We start from the raw sequence: 23,209 nt of genomic DNA on the forward strand, positions 1-23,209 counted from the left end.
CCCTTATTAGAGAGAGAGCCTGTGTCACATCAAGTGACAGAGTGAACGAGTAGTTTTTGGGGCATTGCATGTCTGTGTCTTTATTGATGCTTTGCTGCACGCTTGAGTGCTCAGTGGTGGGTGCTGATGCTTTTTTGCTGGTGGGGGGGTGGTGTGATGGAATCTTAAGTTTTATTCATTATGGACTGTGCCTTTAAGATTCATGCATGTAAGAGAGAGAGAGCCGTACAGCGCAAGCAGCTTGCTGCAGAGAGAAAGAGAGGGGAGGAGCTACATGACAGACAACTGGTGTTCAACACACTGGTATTTAAACAAGCATAACTGTCTCTTTCGCAGGACACGCAGACGCACGAAGGCTAGTGGCAAAATTGCCAATGAACTTTTAAGTGCCCACAAGGGTGGGGCTGAGGATCGATTAAGAAGAATCAATCCGTTACTATCAGTGCGTGTAAGGGCAACCCTGTGGGATCGACCAGTTTGTGTCTAACACTTGCCTGGGTTGGCAGATTATCACTTGAAGATGGCACTCTTAAGTTTGGCTAACTTGAAAGATTTGGAGGACATCGAGGAAGATCGACACCTGTTTACTTGGATTACAAATCTCTCTCTCTTATTTCAATCCCATGGACTGAACTGACTTCCCTTACCACACCATCGTAAGACTGTATCACTTAACACCCTTGCTCTGAAGAAGCCTGGGGATTTATCTATACACCTATATATGCATAACACCATTAACTCTTGATTTACCTGGTTTAAGTTACTATCTGACGTAGTTACTAATAAAACAGTGTTTTGTTAACAGCAAAACTAGACTCCAGGTGTGTTCTATTGCTGCTGATACTTTTACAGGGTTGTGTGTACGTGACAGTGGGCTTTGGGGTTCTAACGTTTTAACTGTCATTCACTCTTTGGGACACTTCTCTGTTTTCATGGATTTTTTCCAGGATATATATTGTATATATTTCTCTGACATTAAATGTACCTTTGAAAGCTATTGAACAAGACTGACTATCTACCCCATTTATGGATCTCGAGTTTATAAACCTGTCTAAGGTCACACAAAACCCTCCTTTATTCAGCCTCTCCAATCTCTCCTTATAACTCAAGCCCTCCAGTTTATGTAACACTTCTGTGAATCTTATCTGCGCCATCTCAAGCTCAAATCCTTCCTGTAATATGGCAACTAGAATTGCACACTACACTTCAACTCCTACACTTGACAATTCAGCCAATGAAAACAAGCAAACCCCTTCACCTCTGTCTACCTGTGTTGCTAGTTTCTGGGAACGCTTTCTATGCAGACGCCATCTCCAGGCCCCACATTTATCTCTGCAACAACCGAATAACAACAACACCTATATCAGAATACTACTTACTGATGATAGCTCTGTCTTCAAAACTATAATTCCAAACAACCTGCTTTCCAAATTCCTAGACATACAACTCGGCACACGTCAAGCCCTAAAACCTCCCCCATACAATTGACTTCCTGGCCAAAAGAGCCTAGACCTGCTGCAGTTTGCCTATCGCCACAATAGGCCTACAGCAGATGCATTCTCACTGACTTTCCATTCGACTTTGCGTCACCTGGTCAACAGTAATACCTATTATCAGGCTGCTATTAAAATGATTACAGCTCTGACTTTAACACAATCATACACCCGGTTCCAATTCTGACGAGAATACACATAGATGTTAGCTGTCCTGTGAGATCAGCAGTTGGTCTGCCACCTGTCCTCAGGGGAAGGGGAGATGAGGAACAATGGAGCAGCGTCTGGAGATGTGTAATGAAGGGACAGGAGAGAGAGCTGTCTGGAGCGGCTTCCCCTTTGAATCCTGAACTGTTTGAAGTGATGGACAGGCGATACCCCAGCAGGGGGATAAAAAGGGTCAGGTTCGCTAAGGCAGGACACACGACACCCGAGATAACGAGACCCTGGAAGTGGTGTGCCTCTCACGAGTCGGTGGGAAGTACCGGACCTTAAACGCACAGGGTGGAAAGCTAAGATCAGCGGGAACCCGGTGTGTGTCCACCCTCGCTTGGGTGCCGGGTTCACTGCAGAGGATCGACCGCATCTGGAGGAGGGGTCACAGTCGGTGACCTCAGGTGACATCACAAAGGACCCACCCGGAAGCTGCTTGTGAGCAATATCGCCGGTCTGTGAGTGGAAGCCGTTCTGAATGATCAGTCGTTCCCGTTCTCTCTCTCTCTCCCCCCCACGTTGTCCATCGCCATGGCAACGATTACTGCAAACTGAACTATTAAATCGAACTGGACTTTTGTGTCACTTTGAAATTGGTCATTTACCCCAAGACAACAATAGAGCTTGATTGATGCTGTTATCTTAATTCTGTGCACATGTGTGTTTATCATTGCTGAACTGTTGCATTTATTATCCTTTCAATCACTGTGTTGCTTGTTTCCTTAATAAAACTTTCTTAGTTCTGGTAATCCAGACTCCAACTGAGTGATCCATTTCTGCTGGTTTGGCAACCCAGTTACGGGGTACGTAACACAATTAACAAGCTCCAAAACCTGGGCCTCTGTCCCTCCCTCTGCAACTGGATCCTTGGCTTCCTCGCCGGGAGACCACAGTCTGTGCAGATCAGAAATAACATCTCTTCCTCGCTGACAATCAACACTAGCAAACCTCAAGGATGCGTGCTTAGCTTACTGCTCTACTCTCTCTACACCCACAATTGTGTGGCTAGGCACAGCTCAAAGGCCTTCCAGATATTTGCCAACAACACAGGTATTGTTAGCAAAATTTCAGATAGTGTCAAGGTGGTGTACAGGAGTGAGACAGATCAGCTGTTTGAGTGGTGTCACAGAAACAACCTTACACTCATCGTCAGTAAGACCAAAGAATTGATTGTGAACTTCAGAAAGGGGAAGTTGAGGGAACACACACCAGTCATCATCGAGGGATCAGAAGTGGAAAGTGTAAGCAGTTTCAAGTCCCTGTGTGTCAACATCTCTGGGGGTCAATCCTGGACCGAACATATTGATGCAATTACAGACAAGGCACAACAGCGGCTACATTTCATTAGAAGAATTGGTATGTCACCAAAGACACTGCAAATTTCTACAGATTTACTGTGGAGAGCATTCTAACTGGTTGTATAACCATCTGGTATGGAGGGGCCACTGCACAGGATCGGAAAAAGCTACAGAAAGTTGTGCACTCTGTCAGCTCCATCATGGGCACCAGCCTCTCCAGCATCGAAGACATCTTCACAGGGCGGTGCCTCAAAAAGGAGGCATCCACCACTAAGGATCCCATTCACCCAGGACATGCCCTCTTCTCATTGCTACCATCGGGGAGGAGGTATAGGAGCCTGAAGATACAGCCTCAATGTTTTATGAACAAATCCTTCCCCTCTGCCATCAGATTTCTGATTGGACAGTGAACTCGTGCTCACCACCTCACTATTTTGTTTTCTTTTTTTGCGCTCTTTCTGCACTTCTTTAATTTTATCTTTGATATATATTTCTTATTGCAATTTATGTTTTTCATTGTTATGCATTGCTGCTGCAAAACCACATATTTCACAACCTAATGTATGCCTGTGATATTTAACCCAATTCTGAAGCAGTAAGCATAGGTAGCACAATTATGATTATCTTCATGATTATCCTCAACATCAGTGCTCCACAAAGTCAGCTCCCCACTTCACTCCCTATATAGTCATGACTGTGTGGCCAGATTCTGTTCTAACTCCAACTACAACTTTACAGATGATACACCGCAGTGGCTGCATCTCAAACGACAATGAGTCAGAGTACTGGAAGGAATTAGAGCCTAGCAGCATGGTGTCATGACAACAAACTCTCCCTCAATTCAGCAAAACAAAAGAGATGGTCATCGAACATAGTCCAGTCCATCATGAAAACCAGATTCCCTTGCATTGACTCTTTCTGCACTTCCCAAGCAAGAGAAGTCAAAATAATCAAGGACCCCTCCCACCCCAGTCATTCCCTGTTCTCCTCCCTCCCATCAAGCAGAAGACACAAAAAGGCTGTGAACACGTAGCAAGGTCAAAGACAGTTTCTTTCCTGCTGTTAGAATTTTCTTAAAAGCTAAAGATAAACTATTAATTTCTCAAGCTAGCTCAATGGGGCTCCTGCTCTTTTTTTTTGTCCACCTGCACTGCACGTTTTCTGTAACTGCAACACTATATACTGTTCTGATATTTTTTCCTTTTCCATTACCTTAATATACTTATATACAGAATGATGTGATGGATGGAAACAAAAGCATTTCTCTATATTTCAGTACATGTGACAATAGTTACAACCAATTTACTTGTACCGTAATGATATGCTATTCTACAGCATGCCCCAGGGGCCTGTCATTCGCTGTGTATGTTCTAGCCTTATTTCGCTCCCCAAAATATCGTTCCATGGCAGCTCCTTTGTGCTCATCTATCACAACTACTTAATTTCTGCCTTTGAAGTCTCTCATTTTCTGTTTCAGTGTGGATGGGGTCCTGTTAAAGACCCTGACCTGGAGTTACACTCAGACTACGGTTCTTTGCAGTGGTGGGGCCTGCTCCCAGGGACTCATGGCAGGCCACTTTTCCCAAAGATGCAATGCAGAGGACAAGCGTGCTTTAGGGGTTTCACAGCCCTGTGGACAGGGCTGATGCTAAGCTGAAGCAGCCAACTGAAGCGTCGCAGAAAACAGTGGAACATCGGAAACAGTGCATCAGCTATCAGAGGCTGTGTTGTTTTTTTTCCACACTCACACAGAGGTGGGTGAGAGATTGAGTCTAGTTTACGGGCGGAGAACTTAGGGAAAAAAAGTGGCACGACTGACTTTTAACCCTGTAAATCAGTGAGTTTTTTTGTTATTTCTCCCCTCACTGTGAAATGGGGACACTTCTTTTTCCCCTATTTGGGAGAGAGAGAGAGTATGTCGAATTACTTGGCGAACAAGTAGTTTTGGGGTACTGCAAGTCTGTGCCTTTACTGATGCTTTGCTGCATGCTTCAGTGCTCGGTGGAGGATGCTGATGCTTTTTTTTTGCTGGTGGGGGGTGGGGAGTCATTGTCTTGCTGTTGCTTGTTCATGGGAGGGGGGAACTGGGGGGAAGCTTTGGGGTTTTAACATTTTAACTGTCATTCATTCTTTGGGATACTCTTCTGTTTTCCTGGATGTCTGCGAAGAACAAGAATTTCAGGATGTATATTGCATAGATTTCTCTGATATTAAATGGAACTATTGAAATGGATCATTTGCTGTTGATATCCTGCTATAGCCTTAGACAACCTTCTTCCCTGTAGATTATACCACCAATTTTAGTGTGATTTGCAAACTTACTATTCATGCAAGAAACAAAATGCTGGATGAATTCAGCAAGTTAGGCAGCTTTTAGAGGGAAATTTAACTAACAAAGCTACTTACTTTCTCTTCCAAATCTGTAATACATAAAATACGACAAATATTAAAGGACCTAGCGCCAACCCCTGCAGCCATCAATGCCCAAACTGAAAAGCACTCTCTGCCTCCTACCACCAAGTTAATTTTGTATCCAAAGTAGCTGTTGAGTCATGGACTCCAAGTATTCTAGCCTTAGGGACTGGCCTTATATAGAAACATTGTGCACATTACAGGGAAAATACAATTGTATTGGAGAGCATGGAGAGTAGATATATGAGGATGTTGCCAGGGAGAGGTAAGTTTTGCAATGAATAATAATAGGAAAGACAAGGACTACTAATTTCTGAACACAAAACACTGAAGAGAGATTTAAGTGAGTATGTAAAATTACAAGGATCCAAAATAAAATTGGAGGGATAATCAGCTTTCTTTGTAAAGGAATCAGGAACAAAACTGTGAGGATGAATTCAAATTAATTGGCAGATGGATGGAGAAAAGATGAAGATTTTTTCCCCCACTGCTGCAAACTTAGAGGGTGGTGGAGGTCTTAAACTCATTACTTGAAAGGATAGAACAGACTGAAATCCTCACCACATTTGAAAACACTTACGTCTGCATTTGGAAGAACCAAGATCTAAAGGGCTAAGGGCCAAGTGCTGAAAAGTAGGATTAAGTAGGATTTCTCTCTTGTGACTCACATGGGCACAATGGGCCTCATGGCCTCCTTCTGGAACATAAATTTTCTGTGCTACTATGAACATAGTAACCTGTTTTCATTCCAGTCTGTTATCAACATATTTTTAATGGTTGTTGTTAAATTTGACAGGCAGTTTTGCTTTATAACTAATGCGATATCTTTGTTAATTATCTTGCTGCCATCTGACCATCCCTGTATAACAACTACTACTACTACTACAACAACATATAACAAGGAGATACAAACATAGCTTCTAGAGTTGTGATTAGTAAGTTCTATTCATTTTAAACAGGCACATATTAAGCTTCACACATCAAAGTTGCTGGTGAACGCAGCAGGCCAGGCAGCATCTCCAGGAAGAGGCGCAGTCGACGTTTCAGGCCGAGACCCTTCGTCAGGACTAACTGAAGGAAGAGTGAGTAAGGGATTTGAAAGTTGGAGGGGGAGGGGGAGATCCAAAATGATAGGAGAAGACAGGAGGGGGAGGGATAGAGCCAAGAGCTGGACAGGTGATAGGCAAAAGGGGAAACGAGAGGATCATGGGACAGGAGGTCCGGGAAGAAAGACAAGCCGGGGGGGGGGGGGACCCAGAGGATGGGCAAGAGATATATTCAGAGGGACAGAGGGAGAAAAAGGAGAGTGAGAGAAAGAATGTGTGCATAAAAATAAGTAACAGATGGGGTACGAGGGGGAGGTGGGGCCTTAGCGGAAGTTAGAGAAGTCGATGTTCATGCCATCAGGTTGGAGGCTACCCAGACAGAATATAAGGTGTTGTTCCTCCAACCTGAGTGTGGCTTCATCTTTACAGTAGAGGAGGCCGTGGATAGACATGTCAGAATGGGAATGGGATGTGGAATTAAAATGTGTGGCCACTGGGAGATCCTGCTTTCTCTGGCGGACAGAGCGTAGATGTTCAGCAAAACGGTCTCCCAGTCTGCGACGGGTCTCGCCAATATATAAAAGGCCACATCGGGAGCACCGGACGCAGTATATCACCCCAGTCGACTCACCGGTGAAGTGTTGCCTCACCTGGAAGGACTGTTTGGGGCCCTGAATGGTGGTAAGAGAGGAAGTGTAAGGGCATGTGTAGCCCTTGTTCCACTTACACGGATAAGTGCCAGGAGGGAGATCAGTGGGGAGGGATGGGGGTACGAATGAACAAGGGAGTTGCGTAGGGGGCGATCCCTGCGGAATGCAGGGGGGGAAGAGGGAAAGATGTGCTTAGTGGTGGGATCCCGTTGGACATGGCGGAAGTTACGGAGAATAATATGTTGGACCCGGAGGCTGGTGGGGTGGTAGGTGAGGACCAGGGGAACCCTATTACTAGTGGGGTGGTGGGAGGATGGAGTGAGAGCAGATGTACGTGAAATGGGGGAGATGCGTTTAAGAGCAGAGTTGATAGTGGAGGAAGGGAAGCCCCTTTCTTTAAAAAAGGAAGACATCTCCCTTGTCCTAGAATGAAAAGCCCCATCCTGAGAGCAGATGCGGAGGAGACAGAGGAATTGCGAGAAGGGGATGGCGTTTTTGCAAGAGACAGGGTGAGAAGAGGAATAGTCCAGATAGCTGTGAGAGTCAGTAGGCTTATAGTAGACATCAGTGGATAAGCTGTCTCCAGAGACAGAGACAGAAAGATCTAGAAAGGGGAGGGAGGTGTCGGATATTAAGCTTCCTTTGACACTCAAATTCAAAATAAATTTGTCCTGTAACTATGTCAAATACTTTTTATAAATTATCTCAGTGGCTTGAAAACATATTTTAATTGTCATCGCTAACCAACATTTATGATACATTTGTCAAATCACAGGTCCTGCACAACGGGTAGAATAACATTCCATAACTTTTCTTTCATAATTTTGTTGTAAAATAAATAGAATGAAAAATGCTTTACTTTATGTAACAGATATCAGATTTTTTTTAATATTTTCAAAATCTTATATGGTTGCAGAACAATAAGGTTGTTTTAATCAAGATTTCAAATTGTTAATTAATAACTGTACTTCTGCATCAAATTTAATGGTTCCACTTAACATCAGAAAATGTACTCAAGGTGTTTCAACCAATTCCAAACCTCCATAGGTTTTATTGATGCCTAAATAGTTGAGGTGATTATGCAAATATGGAGTAAGATTACCCAAATCAGTTACTATTTGGCAATAGCTTTGCTGGGTATCTCGTATCGCACCAGCTGCCTGGAAGTGCATTACTCAGCCCTCTGCCTTAACTTGCAAAGCCAGCATAACCTCCTTTCCTTTCAGATTGTTGTTTACACTGCTCACTCACACAGAGACCTGTCTCAATCATCTTCCTGATTTCAGCTTCCATGATCCTCCCCGACATCAAGTAGTCTTGAGCTCACACACATTACAAAATCTGCATTTCAGTACCATTCTGTTTCATTTCAGCACTCAACTGCAATTCAGTACGTTACCTTCAACTTTCTGTCAATATTGGGCCTTAAACAGTTAAATCATATTGAAGTGCTCCAGTTAAGGAAGGGAGAGACATATTTAAACATGGCCACAAAATGGCTATCAAGACATTACAAAAAAAAACACAGGAATACAAGACTATTTTTACATGATTGGTCAACTATTTTACTTCCTTATTTATCTGAAAATATTTTTAAAAATTCAAAATAGGGAAAAAAAAGATTTCCAAAGAAAGACACATAAAAGCTTTCTTAGTGATTAAACAAACTGTTCCGAAAACACAGTTTGTCATTGCCTTAAATGAATGTACTTACAAAACACAAAGAATGGGGTCAAGGCATAAATATTAACTATCTGTACATGATCAAAAAAAATCAAAATATTGTGGCCCTTTTTTTTGTGGTTAAGTTGTCAGCAATTGTGTGACACTGTGAGATAACAGTAACTGAAATATAGGTAACAAGTTTAACTAACAAGATGTCAAAAAAAAATCTGAAATCGATTTTGAACCAAAAACAACAATTAACTTTGTGTATTTCTTGCATTTAACAGCTCGAGGCATCCTGGACAGAAACTCACAAAATGGCAGCTGACAAAAATTTGATCATCACAAACAGTAGCTGAATAGCAAAGTAAATCTCCTTTTGCATCTTCTGTGTAGAGTATCAAAGGGTTTTACAACAGTTTGTAAGTCAAAGAAGTTATTCAGCAAGCTTCATTACCTGAGCTCTGAGACTCTTCAATTCGGCTTCAAACTGATTGATTTTTTCTTCCTTCTTTTGCATTTGAGCCTGTGCCTCTTGCCGGGCTGCAGATTCTTCATCAAACTGGAAGATAAAATTACCTTTATGACAACTGGACTACATTCTGTTGATTCCAAACAGATTATAGAATTATTATACATGGCTTGATTTCAGAAAGTAAAGCCTAAATAATTCAACATAAAATAGTTTTGAATTTTTTTTTTGTAATTCATCAATGATACTTGTTTAAAACAACCTGCAGTGGATTGACAAACATAAAATACAGGTTTCTGTGATAACAGTGATTTGATCTAAAGAAGACTTGCATCTTTTTGTCTTGGGAACAAGTTACTCTTTTTGTATTTGAAACATGTTTGAGATGATATCCTCTGAACAAACATAAACCATAGGAATCTGTTACTAATTTCACTACAAATTTTGTGAATCTGACTTCATGTCATTTTGTCCTGATTTCAATACAACATACATTTCTAAATTGTTGTTTTCAACGTTTTGTGGATTTTATCCATTCCAATAAAACACAATACGTTATCTTTCCTTCATATAATTAAATGTTTGTAAATTGGGACACTCCAAAGAAATAACAAAAACACCCTTCAAACAAACATTTCTCTCTGATCAAATAATCTTTTCAGTGGCCTCATTACCACTATTTTTTCATAATTGAAATAATCAAATAACTTGGAGAGCAAATAGGTTTCTGTGACAACAGCACTTAAAGGGTCAAAGTGATTTTTACCTTTCTAGTCAATTCTGAAACCATTTGTTCACATTCATCCACCCTTGCTTTGTCAACACAAACATCTATAGATAAAAAAACATAAGCACATTATCCAGCTTAATATTTGTAACAAAAATATTCTTCATGCTACTGGAATTACTGAAAACTAACAAGATCTAAACTATGTTGTGATTGTGTTTACATTTGATATAAATGACTTGGTAGAGAGCAATGAAGGTATGATTGTTAAATCTGCTTACTATCAACAGATAGATAGTAAATTGATTGCAAAGTGGACATATGGAAGATATAAAGAAATATAGATAATTAAAGTGAACGGTAGAAGATCTGACAAATGGAGTATAATGTGGAAAATGTGAAATTATCCACTTTGACAAGAAAAATAAAATAATATTACCCAGATTATGAGACATTTCAGAGCAAAATCAGAACCAAAATCAGAATCAGTTTTATTATCACAAACATACGTTGTGAAATTGTTGCTTTGTAGTAGCAGCACAGTACAAGGCATAAAACTATTACAATAAATAACAATGAAAACTGGATGGATGGATGCATGCAAAAGGGTCCAATGGCCTTAGTGCATGATTCACAAAATAACTAGCATGCAGGTATACAAATAGGTGGGAAAGTTGATGGAATGTTATGCTTGGGAAAATGAATAGAAACGTAGGAGGTTATGCTTCTGTTATAGAAAACATTAGGGAGACTATTAATGGGTACAGCATTAAAACTCAGAAGCACAGAAAATAGGAAAAGCCCAAGTGACCCTTCCAACCTGCTCTGCTATACAATATAAATGCGGTCAATCCTCTCTCCCAGTACTATAATCCTGCTCTCTTCTCATACCCCTTGACCTCTTTGTGTACATAAGTACTTCAAGCATCTTGGTTTCCATCACTTCCTGTGGCAGAAAACTCCACAGATTCACTATCGTTCTCATAAAGACAGTCCTCCTCAGTCCTATCTGTATAATGAGAATTTAACCCTTGACTCTGACCTGTACCAATAGTAGGAAGATTGTTTAAAAAGATAGGGTTGTCAGGCCAGGTTTACATCTACTCAACACCATTTGGAGTCTTCATGCTGTGGGTGAACAGGTTTCATCTCATGGTAGAGTCTCTAAACTATTTTAAGAGGAAGCAGTGGCCATTTACAACAGAAAGGAGGGCAGTCTATAAAATTAACTTTAATATGCACTGAAAGATCTTAAAATATTTTGAAAGCATAAGTAGATATCTCATTGACAACTAAGTTATACAGCAGGTATACAGGCATGATCTATTCAAACTGCTCCAAATTGCTATAGCAATAGTGTACAAATAACCAATCTTACCTATGAGATGTTCAAAATCTACATCCAATCGTCTGCGGTAAGTAAAATCAGGATCCATCCCACTGCGGTGTAACACTATCTGGGAAATACATTCTTCAATTATCTTAAAATACTGGGGCCTAGAAAATAAAAGAAGTAAGTGTTTTGCTACGGTCAAATCTGAACTTTAATTTGAAACCTGTCTTTTGCTTTGTCTTTGATTCAGCTAACACACTCAAAGAATTTCAAACAATGCTGTCAAAAAAATTGTAAAAACTACAGAAGGATTCATTGCAAAAAACTCTTGCTGCACCGAAATAATAAAGGGCTTCTTTTTCCACAGATGATACTTGATTGGCTGAGTTCTTCCAGCACTTCTGCTTTTGTTTCAGATTCGAGCACCTACTGCTTTACTAGTTTTCCATATTTTAATATACTGCCTCTTAAATTTCGTATATTAACTTCAGTAGACAAAGTCAATCCAAGTAATGTCAATTCTTAGCCACAAGGTGGAACAATCAGTTAAATGGTTGGAGCCTAGCAAAGTCCCCTCCAAAAAAGTTGTGCAAGTGGTGTGGGAAATTAAGCTTAAAAAGTCGGCCATTTGCCACTGGCAGACATGAAAACAATAAATCTGCTTTGTCTCCTCCTATGCATAATGAAAATACTAGAACTGAGACATAGCAATAGAACTTTTTCAGCAAGTCCACCACTGAACAGTTTAACAAACTTGAAAGGTCAGATGGAACTAATAGGCTGATATTACTGATTCCCGGACCCAGGCTCACCACCAACAACCTTCTATTTATCAGCCCAAGGGCCTGAGCAAACACACTCCAGGAACATGCCCTCATCAGTGGAAAAGCTAGTAAAGTTCACCTGTAAGCTTTGCTGGCTGAAAAATATGTGAAGAATTTTGATAGATTTTAGCTACCGCCAATTTAAAAATTATTTTTTTAAATACAAAAGATGAAGTTAACTAAAAAAAGATGCTAAGTATTTTGATTTTATGTTTTTAATTATTTGCAACTAAACTAAACTTCCTAAATCATAGTCCACTCTGAAATAATCAAGTTATTACTTGAGAATCTCTTTGGTCTCCTGCTCAACTCCTTGTAGAATTCAGCAGCAGATTTAATGACAGATTCAGCATTCCAGATCCATTAGCAAATCATTGTCATTTGACAGTGCATATACCGAAGTCCTGGACTGCTTAGGTGCAATAAAGCACCATTGCTCAGTATAACACTGTGCCATCCTATCTGACATTGGAACAGAATTGCTGTTCATTTGAGTAGGGATTCCAGACCCAGGAAATAAGGAGAATGAGGAAATGTGGATTCCAGTTTAAATAGGTCATCAGTTAATTGGGACAGCAGTTTATTTGGAACAACTTTTAAAGAAAAAAAGTCATTGAGAAAATAGCCAGGATTCACTTCGTTTATTTGGGGCACTACACGGCTTAATTAACATAGGAGATTATCGCCGAAAAGTTTCTAACGAGCATCAGTCGCGTGCACTTGTGTGGCTGTTAAACGGTTTTTAAATAGCATCAGTTGTGTGTGCTTGTGTTATGTTATCCATCTGGGTTGACAGATGCTGATTCAAAAAGCAGTGATTTCTGATCATTTTGTTTTGATTTTGAGTTTATGAAAGCAGTTAAGGCAATACATTAACTATACTCGGAGCCTGCACTGATTTTGTTCACTTACACTTAGTCAAAAGATCAGCATCAGTTGTGCACTTGTGTTATGTTAAGCATTTAGACCGACGGACAGTAATTCAAAAAGCAGTGATTTCTGATCATTTTTGTTTTGATTTTGACTTCATGCAGGAAGGCAATACATTAACTACACGATGTCTACACTGATTTTGTTCATTTACACTCAGTCAAAAGATCAGCATCAGTTGCATGTGCTTGTGTTATGTTATCCATTTAGGTTGATGACAGCAATTCAAAAAGCATTGACTTTTGATAATTGTGTTTTTTTATTTTGACTTTATGCAGAAAGACATTGAAGGCAGTCTATTATCTGCAATAGGTGTCTGCACTGATTTTGTTCATTTACAGCCAATCAAAAGAACACAGCAGCGTACATGCAGATGAATTCTTCCATCAATAATTTTTAGGAACTAATACTCAGTTTTATAGTACTGTGTTGGTAGTGTTCTAATTTCTTCTGTATTTCATTTAAATGCATAATTTGTTTCTCAGTTAAACGGCAGTTTGCCTTTGTGATACCTTTCAACTACTTCCATGAAGCTAATTGGGTCAGCTGCTTAATTGGGCCAAAATGTACTGGTCCCAATTTGTCCCAATTAACCGGAATCCATTGTATTTGAGAACAGAATACGTGCACGGGAGAAAGTATAAGAGCATGCATGTTAAGCTGTGAGGGTGAATACAAGAATCAGAGAGTGTGTATGTGATTTTTTTGGGGAGGGGAGAGGAATAAAAGATACAGAGAAAGGAGACAGCAGACAGTATATGGAGCAAAGGCACATACAAACTAATTTTGCTCCCATAGCAATCTCCCAAATGGGTTAATTGATTAAATGACTTCTGCCTAAAATGCAAGAAAGGTTCTGTATGCAGATTTGATGCTGTTTTGGGGTAATTAGCAAAACATTAGTGCAGCAACTGCTATAGTAGCAAAGCCATTTAAATTACCTCAATAACTTTAAGTTTGTCAAATTCAGCGAAAATCCACATCATTAAAGCAACCTCACAAAATCAAAACTTCAGTTACTTCAGTTTCTGCTCGCCAGTCAAGGAGAAAAGTAAAACCATCTAGTTTCCAAACCTGACAGGTTTATGCGAGTTAGATGGAGGTACATCTGCACTAAACAGAAAACGCTGCAAATGCCCAATAGGTCAAGTAGCACCCAAACATGAGGAAACCAGAGACAACCATTTAGACAGTTGACCTTTCATCTGAATTTGGATAGTTAGAGATTTGTGAAAGAATTTTAAATTTCAAAGAAACAGAAAAGAGGGGTTGAAGGAACGAAGCTGCACTTGAACCTGGTGGTAGGGGATTTCTGGTTTCTGTACCTCCGGCCTAATGGTAGCTGAAAAAAGACGGCACGGTATCATTAACATATATTGACAACATCAGGGTCCCCCTAATCACAATTCCCACAAGACCCACCGGTCACAGCCTCCCAAACTAAAAATAACCTTTTTATTCCAATTCCAATTTTTGTCTATTAAACAATCCTTGAATCATGATAGTATACAACACCCAAAATAGTGCTCTATAATTTTGTTCAATAGACTTGCGTGATACCTTATCAAAAGATGTTTTTAAAAGTCCAAATAGACCATGTCAACTGGCCTGCCCTTATCAATTCTGCAAGTTACAACTAAATCTAATAGATGTCAGTGATTTCCCTCTTGACTTATTCAGCATAAATCATGTTTTGATTTTCCATGCCTTCTTACGACCTACTTAAACCTTATAGGTACTAGCGGTCCACAGGCAGGTCTTCAGGTGATCTTGTATCTATCCCTTGAAATAGAGAAAGAGAAACAAGAAACAGAAGAGAGAGAGTCCAGACAGTATAAAAGTGAGGCCAAGTAGAAGCCAGTAAAAGTGATGAAACCTTTTGAGTCCTGTCTAAGAGGTGAAAGTTGCATCAATGGTCTCTAAAGTAACAGAAAGAGTAGCAAAAGATGGGACATGAGCAGAAATGAAATAAAGAATGTGCCGCATATCTCGTAAGAAGGTGTACAGAATTTTCATTTGGTAGAATTGTTCATCTGCCCACAGATGCTACCAGATGTGCAGTGTAGTTTTCCAGCGTCTTTGGTGTACATTTATACATTATGCAAACTGATGGCAGGCAACTGCAGCAAATCCAGACATAATAGCAAAATTAAAAACTTACCTCACAAAATAGTCATTCCTGATTAACAACATGTGTTGAAGAATGGAAAGGAAGTAACTTTCAGCTTCTGTGTCCTTCACTGTGTTAGATAGCAGACTATATACATCATTTATGTCAGTACAACTGAAGTGAAGGGAAAATATATTGCAGAGTAACAAATGGCTGTACATTCACTACCTTTTTAAAACAAGAATAGATAAAAATCTAGAAACTGGTTTGTAAAGGCAATACACCACCTCTACATCATATCGTCTAGCTATCGATTTGCATTGTAGACAAGGCTTCTAACAACACTAAAACTTTTAATAATAGAAGACCTGTGCCATTACTATTAATCTGCTATAAAATTAACATGTATGATTCTTCTACGTTTGTAAAACCTCTTCTTATCAAAATACTGAATCTCAGTTCTGACTTTATTTGTGACATTGGCATTAATTGTGTAATGGTAAAATCTGGAATACAGGCAACACCTACATTATGGAGAGCTAGCATTCCTCAAAACTCAAAATCCTGTATCCTTTTGAACCGCACATTCTAAGTGGAGATGCATTCGTACAGGATGCTTTTTCTCTCAACAGTATGGATGAGTACAGCAGCTGCTGGTTCACAGTGGGTGGGTACTTAAGAGATTTGCTTTGGAAACAGACAAGCAATTTCTAAAGTAGCCAGCAGATGAGCTTAGACATGCGAGTACAATGCAATCTAAATTATTAATTTTATTACCCGGAGTTATTTTTGCTCATACAATAAACGTGGCACTTTATAGAACTATCATAGAAATGTTTTACTATTAAAAGGATATTCTAATTCAGATTGAATATCTCCTAACCGATGTGAAAACTCAACCATATCTTCTTCTTTGTGCTCATTAAATACTTTCAGCTGAATATCCAATGCATCATTTTCAATTAATGTTAACTCCTGTGGAAAGCAAGTGAGAAAAAGTAATACATTTTAACTTAAGAGATAAATCATATAATTTCAGAAACTATAAAAAAGTGTGGTTCTCGACTGGATACAAGAAAAGCTCAAAATTTCAAGAATGAGTCAACAATTTTTCATAGCAATTTATCAAGTTTGTGTTCTTGTTATTTCACATGGGCTTTCCTGCAACGTCAGCATTTGCTGCCCATCCCAAACCAGGCTTGGAGAGGGTGGAGGCAGTTTCTGCAATAGCAATGAAGCAGGGCTTATTGCGAATAACCATATAAAAATAACAATATACTCATTGAACCAGGGTTTGTCAGGTGACATATTGACAATGACAATAATAATAAGTGAAAATAACGTCAAACCATGATGCTGCAAATTTCAATGTAAACAGTACTGTTACTGCAGATGATCTACTGTACTTAACAGCTATTCATCTGGTGATGCTTACTGATTTGCATTCTATCCTATCGCACAAAAGTAGCGCCACATAACACCATTGACAAAATCTTCATAATGAAAACATGCACTGACTCAACAAAGTATAACAATACAGTTTATTACAAAGAGGTAATAACTTAGATTGTTCTTACTTGAAGTTGATCTTTCAGACCACAGCGTGCAAACTCATTACGAATGTGCATTCTCAAATCTAAATCATCAGGAGTAGTCACAAGTGCATTTATGAGTTGCATACATGCCACCTAGATGTGAGGTAAAATATTTACAGTCAGAAAGTGACTCAAATTTTATTACTTACATATTTATTACGCAAGTACCTGTATTCACAAATTAGGAATGAGGCATAAATTAGGTAGAACATTAATTTACAACTGAATATGAAGTATGTGGCCTGAGACTGCTTTACACAAATAACCACAATGAAAAAAACTATTTCTTTGCACTTAACTTAATTTTCATATGATTGTTTATATTTATTAGGAGCACATGGTTATTTTAAATACTTAGAACTGAAGGTAGTACATCAAGAAAACTGCAATAAAGAAATGGTTAAAGAATGCACATAAATACATTAAAAAAATGACATCAGCCCAAGGGATCCACTTCAATGTAATTTGAAATATTTGACATTCCAGATAAACAAAATGTTCACAATGTTTCTGAATAGATGTTTTGCCCAGACCTCCAGCTCAAACCTCAAACAGTAGATCTGAAGGAAGGAGAGACTGTGAAAGTCTATGGGCCTTGCAATATGTAGCTTTCATGACCAAAGACTAAACTCCAACCCATCAAGAGCACCTGCACTGAAATATATGAAAGGATAGAGCTTGCGTTCAATATCAGCAAGACAAAGCTGCACCAACCTGCACCTGCTGCAACACATTTCTTCTCAACTAAATTTTACAGTGAAGCCCTGGAAAATGTGGGCCGCCTCCCACACCTCAGGGGCCATGTATTCGTGAAGACTACCATTGTCATGAAATTTAGAACCAACTTCAAAATACTAGCTTTGGTCTTTCGTTACTCAAGGAAAATGGTATTTAAAGCTCAATGTTTCTGGCACAAAACCTTTGCTACACTACCAGTCATGTAGAAGGAAAGACTTAAATTGAAACGTGCTTGAAAAAATGCAAATTTCCCACCAACTCCTGGGAATATCAAAGTTATGACTGTCTGAAGTGATGAAAGGAGTATTCAGGATAACATTGAGAGCCTTCGATTCAAGCACTGGGAGCACTGAGGTTCTGCGTAAGTTGTGAGAGCAGTATACCACACCTCACAAACTACCAACCCATCCAGACTGCCACATACTGTCTCATCTGTGAAAAGGTTTCCAGCTCCCACATTGGCCTCATTAGCCAATACGGAACCCGCAAAACTGGAGTGAGAGTATCATCCTCGATCCCAAGGTCAGCCAGAGGTCAAATATATCTCGCAAGGGGAACCTGATCCCATTGTAAAAATCAGATGCAACTAGCCTAGGTGTTATACTTGATTCAGATTTGAATTTTAAATTCCACAGAAAGAAAGCCACCAGAGCAGCACTTCTACACTTAAGAAATATTGCAGTTCCGTTTCTGTCACATAATCATGCTGAAAAACTAATTCACGCCTTTATGTCAAACAGAGTAAATTACTGCAAAGCACTTTTTACTGGTCTTCCAAAGAAATCTACTGACAAGCATCAACTCATTCAGAGAGCCACTAAAACCAGGATGAGGGAGTATATCACTCCTGTTCAAATGCACTGCATTGGTTTCCTCTATGGTTTAGAATTGATTTTAAAATTCTGTTACTTGCTTTAAAAGGAGGAGAAGATGGCAGCGCGCCTGAGTGTGCGCAGCCCTCCAGTGAAAAATGATATCGTATCTGTTAAATAGGGGCCGTGATTTGATGGAGAATGGACGTGAAAGCACAGAGGAACATCTGGAGAAATTTCTGAAACGCCCGTTCGCTGCTGTTGTTACTGTGTGGTCGGGAATCTTTCAGAGGGTGGGCCTCAAAATCCCCGGCCTTGCCTGCTTTTGGCAACCGAGAAGGAGGTTGAATCGTTCAGATAGAGATGGCGCTCAGTACTCGGTGTCGGAGAGCTGATCAGAGCTCGAAGTTTTCGGATGACTCAGAGTCGGATTGTGGTCGGCATGGCAGGGAGAGTTTTTCTTCTCTCTCCCGTCTGCGTGAGATGTGGGACATTTGAGAAACTTTTTACTTTATTGTGCTCACGGACTTCTTCATCAAGTTATGGTATTGTTGCACTGTTTGTAACTATATGTTATAATTATGTGGTTTTGTCAGTTTTTTCAGTCTTGGTTTGTCCTGTGTTTTGTGATATCACACCGGAGGAAATAATGTATATTATTTATTAAAATAATAATATAATGAGTGCAGAGACAGAGAGTGGAAAGTCTCATGCTATCCATTCGAAGTAGGCTGCCGTGGGTTTATTGCATTCACTCTCCAGAAGTGGCTGCGTGACCTTGGCTTCACTAGAAAACAGATCAAGTCAACCAGCAGGGTTGTAGCTGAGGTAGCAGAGAAAAGATCAGCATGGGTATGGACCAAGTATGTCCAGAGGGTCAGACAGTGTATACATCTTTTGCCTGAAGAGCAGACTATCTGATGGATGAAAGTGACCAACAACTCTGATAGAGACAGATGCCAAGTTTTTAAGCTCACCAGTGGGAGGCCCACCACCTTGAGGGAGTCTTGATCATAAGCGGGCCGAAACTCCTGAAGACAGGTGGCAGATCAACTGAGGATCCCACTGGTGAGAGCAGAGGACAGTTAACATCTTAGTCCACGTGTATTCTGTAACTCTAACTATCATTTCTTAATGCATGCATTACTAAATGACAATAAAAGAGGACTGCATGTCTTCATAATCATCATAAAGGTCTCAATGGTCTGCAACCAGAGTATATCAGTGTTTTGTTTTATAACAGCGCTTGAGTTCTCAGGTCTTCTTCCACTAGCCCCATAAATTTAAACAATCTCCCCAAAAAATAATTGGCAGGTCAGTTTATTTGAACTACACTCCTAAACTGTGGAATTCAATGCTAAAACTATGAGGGATACAGACTCAGTTGACACTTTTAATGCCAGCTCAAAGCCTATTTATTTAACCTTGCTTTAAACTAACATAGTTTTGTCTTTTATTTTCAGGTGTGCGCTTTATCCCATTTTAAGTATTTTGAACTATATCATTTGTATGAAAAGTGATAAAGATGTAGCAAATAAATGTATAAAATAGGAAAATCAGAATGTATCCATTTTAGTAAAACAAACCATTTAATCTCAGTGGCAAGACACTGCACATGTGTGAGGTGCAGAGGCATCTGTGTGCTTATGCATGACTTGCAAAAGGCAAGAAGAGCAATTAATTCAGAATGTTAGCAGCATGTTATCACGTTTCTATGGAAATTGATTACAAAAGGTGCTGAGCTTATTTAATGCATTTATGAGACCACAACCTGGACCACAAGACATCGGAGCAGGATTAGGCCATTTGGCCCATCGAGTCTGCTCCACCATTTCATCATGGCTGATCCAATTTTCCTCTCAGCTGCAATCTCCAGCCTTCATCCCATATTCTTTAAAGCCCTGACCAATCAAGAATCTATCAAACAACACACATCAAAGTTGCTGGTGAACGCAGCAGGCCAGGTAGCATCTCTAGGAAGAGGTACAGTCGACGTTTCGGGCCGAGATAGAAGACGGGGGGGGGGGAGGGGGGAGGGGGAGGGAGAGATGGAGCCAAGAGCTGGACAGTTGATTGGCAAAAGGGATACGAGAGGATTATGGGACAGGAGGCCCAGGGAGAAAAAAAAGGGGGGCGGGGGGGAGAAACCTAGAGGATCCCTCCCCACCAATCTCCCTCCTGGCACTTATCCGTGTAAGCGGAACAAGTGCTACACATGCCCTTACCCTTCCTCCCTTACCACCATTCAGGGCCCCAGACAGTCCTTCCAGGTGAGGCGACACTTCACCTATGAGTCGGCTGGGGTGATATACTGTGTCCGTTGCTCCTGATGTGGCCTTCTATATATTGGCGAGACCCAACGCAGACTGGGAGATCGTTTCGCTGAACACCTACGCTTTGTCCGCCAGAGAAAGCAGGATCTCCCAGTGGCCATACATTTTAATTCCACGTCCCATTCCCATTCTGATATGTCTATCCACGGCCTCCTCTACTGTAAAGATGAAACCACACTCAGGTTGGAGGAACAACACCTTATATTCCATCTGGGTAGCCTCTAAACTGATGGCATGAACATTGGCTTCTCAAACTTCCGCTAATGCCCCACGTCCCCCTCGTACCCCATCCGTTATTTATTTATATACACATATTCTTTTTCTCTCTCTCCTTTTTCTCCCTCTGTCTCTCTCACTACACCCTTTGCCCATCCTCTGGGCTTTCCCCCGCTCCTCCTTTTCTTTCTCCCTGGGCCTCCTGTCCCATGATCCTCTCATATCCCTTTTGTCAATCAACTGTCCAGCTCTTGGCTCCATCTCTCCCCCTCCTGTCTTCTCCTATCATTTTGGATTTCTGCCTCCCCCTCCCACTTTCAAATCTCTTACTAGCTCTTCCTTCAGTTAGTCCTGACGAAGGGTCTCAGCCCGAAACATCGACTGTACCTCTTCCTAGAGATGCTGCCTGACCTGCTGCGTTCACCAGCAACTTTGATGTGTGTTGCTTGAATTTCCAGCATCTGCAGAATACCTCGTGTTCACGTTTTTAAGAATCTATCAAACTCTGCCTTAAATATACATAAAGACTTGGCCTTCACAGCCGCCTGTGGCAACAAATTCCACAGATTCATGACTCTGGCTAAAGAAATTCCTCCTCATCTCTGTTCTAAAAGGACACCCCTCTATTCTGAGGCTGTGTCCTCTGGTCTTAGACTCTCCCACCATAAGAAACATCCTCTCCACATCCACTCTATCAAGGCCTTTCACCATTCAATAGGGTTCAATGAATTCTTCTGAATTCCAGTGAATACAGCCCCAGAGCCATTAAATGGTCTTCATATGACAAGCCATTCAATTCTGGAAGCATTTTCGTGAACCTCCTTTGAACCCTCTCCAATTTCAGCACATCCTTTCTAAGATAAGGGGCCCAAACCTGCTCACAATACTCCAAGTGAGGCCTCACTAATGCTTTATAAAGTCTCAACATTACATCCTTGCTTTTATATTCTAGTCCTCTTGAAATGAATGCTAACATTGCATCTGCCTTCCTCACCACAGACTCAATCTGCAAATTAACTTTTCGGGAATCTTGAACAAAGACTCCCAAGTCCCTTTGCTCCTCAGTTTTTTGTATTTTCTCTCCATTTAGAAAATAGTCAATCCTTTCAATTCTTCTACAAAAGTGCATGACCGTACACTTCCCGGCACTGTATTCCATCAGCCACTTCTTGGCCCATTCTCCAAATCTAAGTCCTTCTGTAGCCTCTCCACTTCCTCAAAGCTACTTGCCCCTCCACCTATCTTCATATCATCTGTAAACTTTGCATTAAAGCCATTGATTCTATCATCCAAATCACTGATACATAACGTAAAAAGAATTGGTCCCAAAACAGACCCCTGTGGAGCACCTCTTGTCGCTGACAACCAACCAGAACAGGCTCCCTTCATTCCCATTCTTTACCTCCCACCAATCAGCTACTGCTTTATCCATGCTGGAATCTTTCTTGTAATACCATGGGCTTGTTAAGGAAATGGCAGACTGACTGAAGCATTTTGCATCAGTAATCTATGTGGAAAAAGAACTAGCAGTATGGTGGAAGTTCAGGTGTTACGGGTTATGAACTTCCACCATACTGCCAGTGCGTTCCACAGTGACGCAAAGTACTTATTCAGTTCATCCACCATTTCCTTGTCCCTCATTACTCCCTCTCCAGCATCATCATCCAGCAGCCCGATATCCACTCTCACCTCTCTTTTCACTTCATATATCTGAAGAAGCTTTTGGTATCCTCTTTAATATTATTAGCTAGCTTACTTTCATATTCTATCTTTACCTTTTTAATGATTTTTTAGTTGCTTTCTGTTGGTTTGTATAAGCTTCCCAATCTTCTAACCTCCCACTAATTTTTTTCTCTAATATATGCCCACTGTTTGACTTTTATATTGGCTTTGACTTTGCTTTTTAGTGACAGTTGTGTCATCCTGCCTTTAGAATACTTCTTCCTCTTTGGGATGTATATATCCTGTCTTCCGAACTGCTTCCAAAATTTCCAGCCACTGCTACCCGACTGTCATCCCTGCCAGTGTTCTTTTCCAATCAATTCTAGCCAAGACCTCCCTCATGCTTCTGTAATTCCCTTTACTCCATTGCAATACTAATACATCTGACCTTATCTTTTCCTTCTCAAATTTCAGGGTAAATTCGATCACTTTCCCCGAATGGTACTTTTACCTGAAGCTCTCCAATCAATTCCAGTTTGTTGCACAACACCTAATCCAGAATAGTTGATCCTCCTAGTGGGCTCAACCACGAGCTGCTCGAAAAAGCCATCTTGTAGGCATTCTAGAAATTCTCCCCTCTCGGAATCCAGCACCAACCTGATTTTCCAAATCCACCTGCA

At 40.5% G+C, this 23,209-nt stretch overlaps 1 protein-coding gene across 1 annotated transcript in view; it reads right to left on the bottom strand.

Moving 5' to 3' along the window:
• Window positions 1-23,209, bottom strand: part of LOC134349446 (protein diaphanous homolog 3-like) — a 576,191-nt gene that overhangs the window by 411,764 nt on the left and 141,218 nt on the right. The window contains exons 10-15 of the mRNA XM_063053764.1: window positions 16,751-16,861; window positions 16,030-16,148; window positions 15,225-15,341; window positions 11,355-11,473; window positions 10,016-10,080; window positions 9,235-9,339 (exon numbers count right to left, since the gene is read on the bottom strand). Coding sequence (XP_062909834.1) covers window positions 9,235-9,339; window positions 10,016-10,080; window positions 11,355-11,473; window positions 15,225-15,341; window positions 16,030-16,148; window positions 16,751-16,861 — 636 coding nt within the window. The remainder of the gene's footprint in view (window positions 1-9,234; window positions 9,340-10,015; window positions 10,081-11,354; window positions 11,474-15,224; window positions 15,342-16,029; window positions 16,149-16,750; window positions 16,862-23,209) is intronic.

This window comes from Mobula hypostoma, chromosome 7 (genome assembly GCF_963921235.1).
Source record: "Mobula hypostoma chromosome 7, sMobHyp1.1, whole genome shotgun sequence".
Lineage (NCBI taxonomy): Eukaryota > Metazoa > Chordata > Chondrichthyes > Myliobatiformes > Myliobatidae > Mobula > Mobula hypostoma.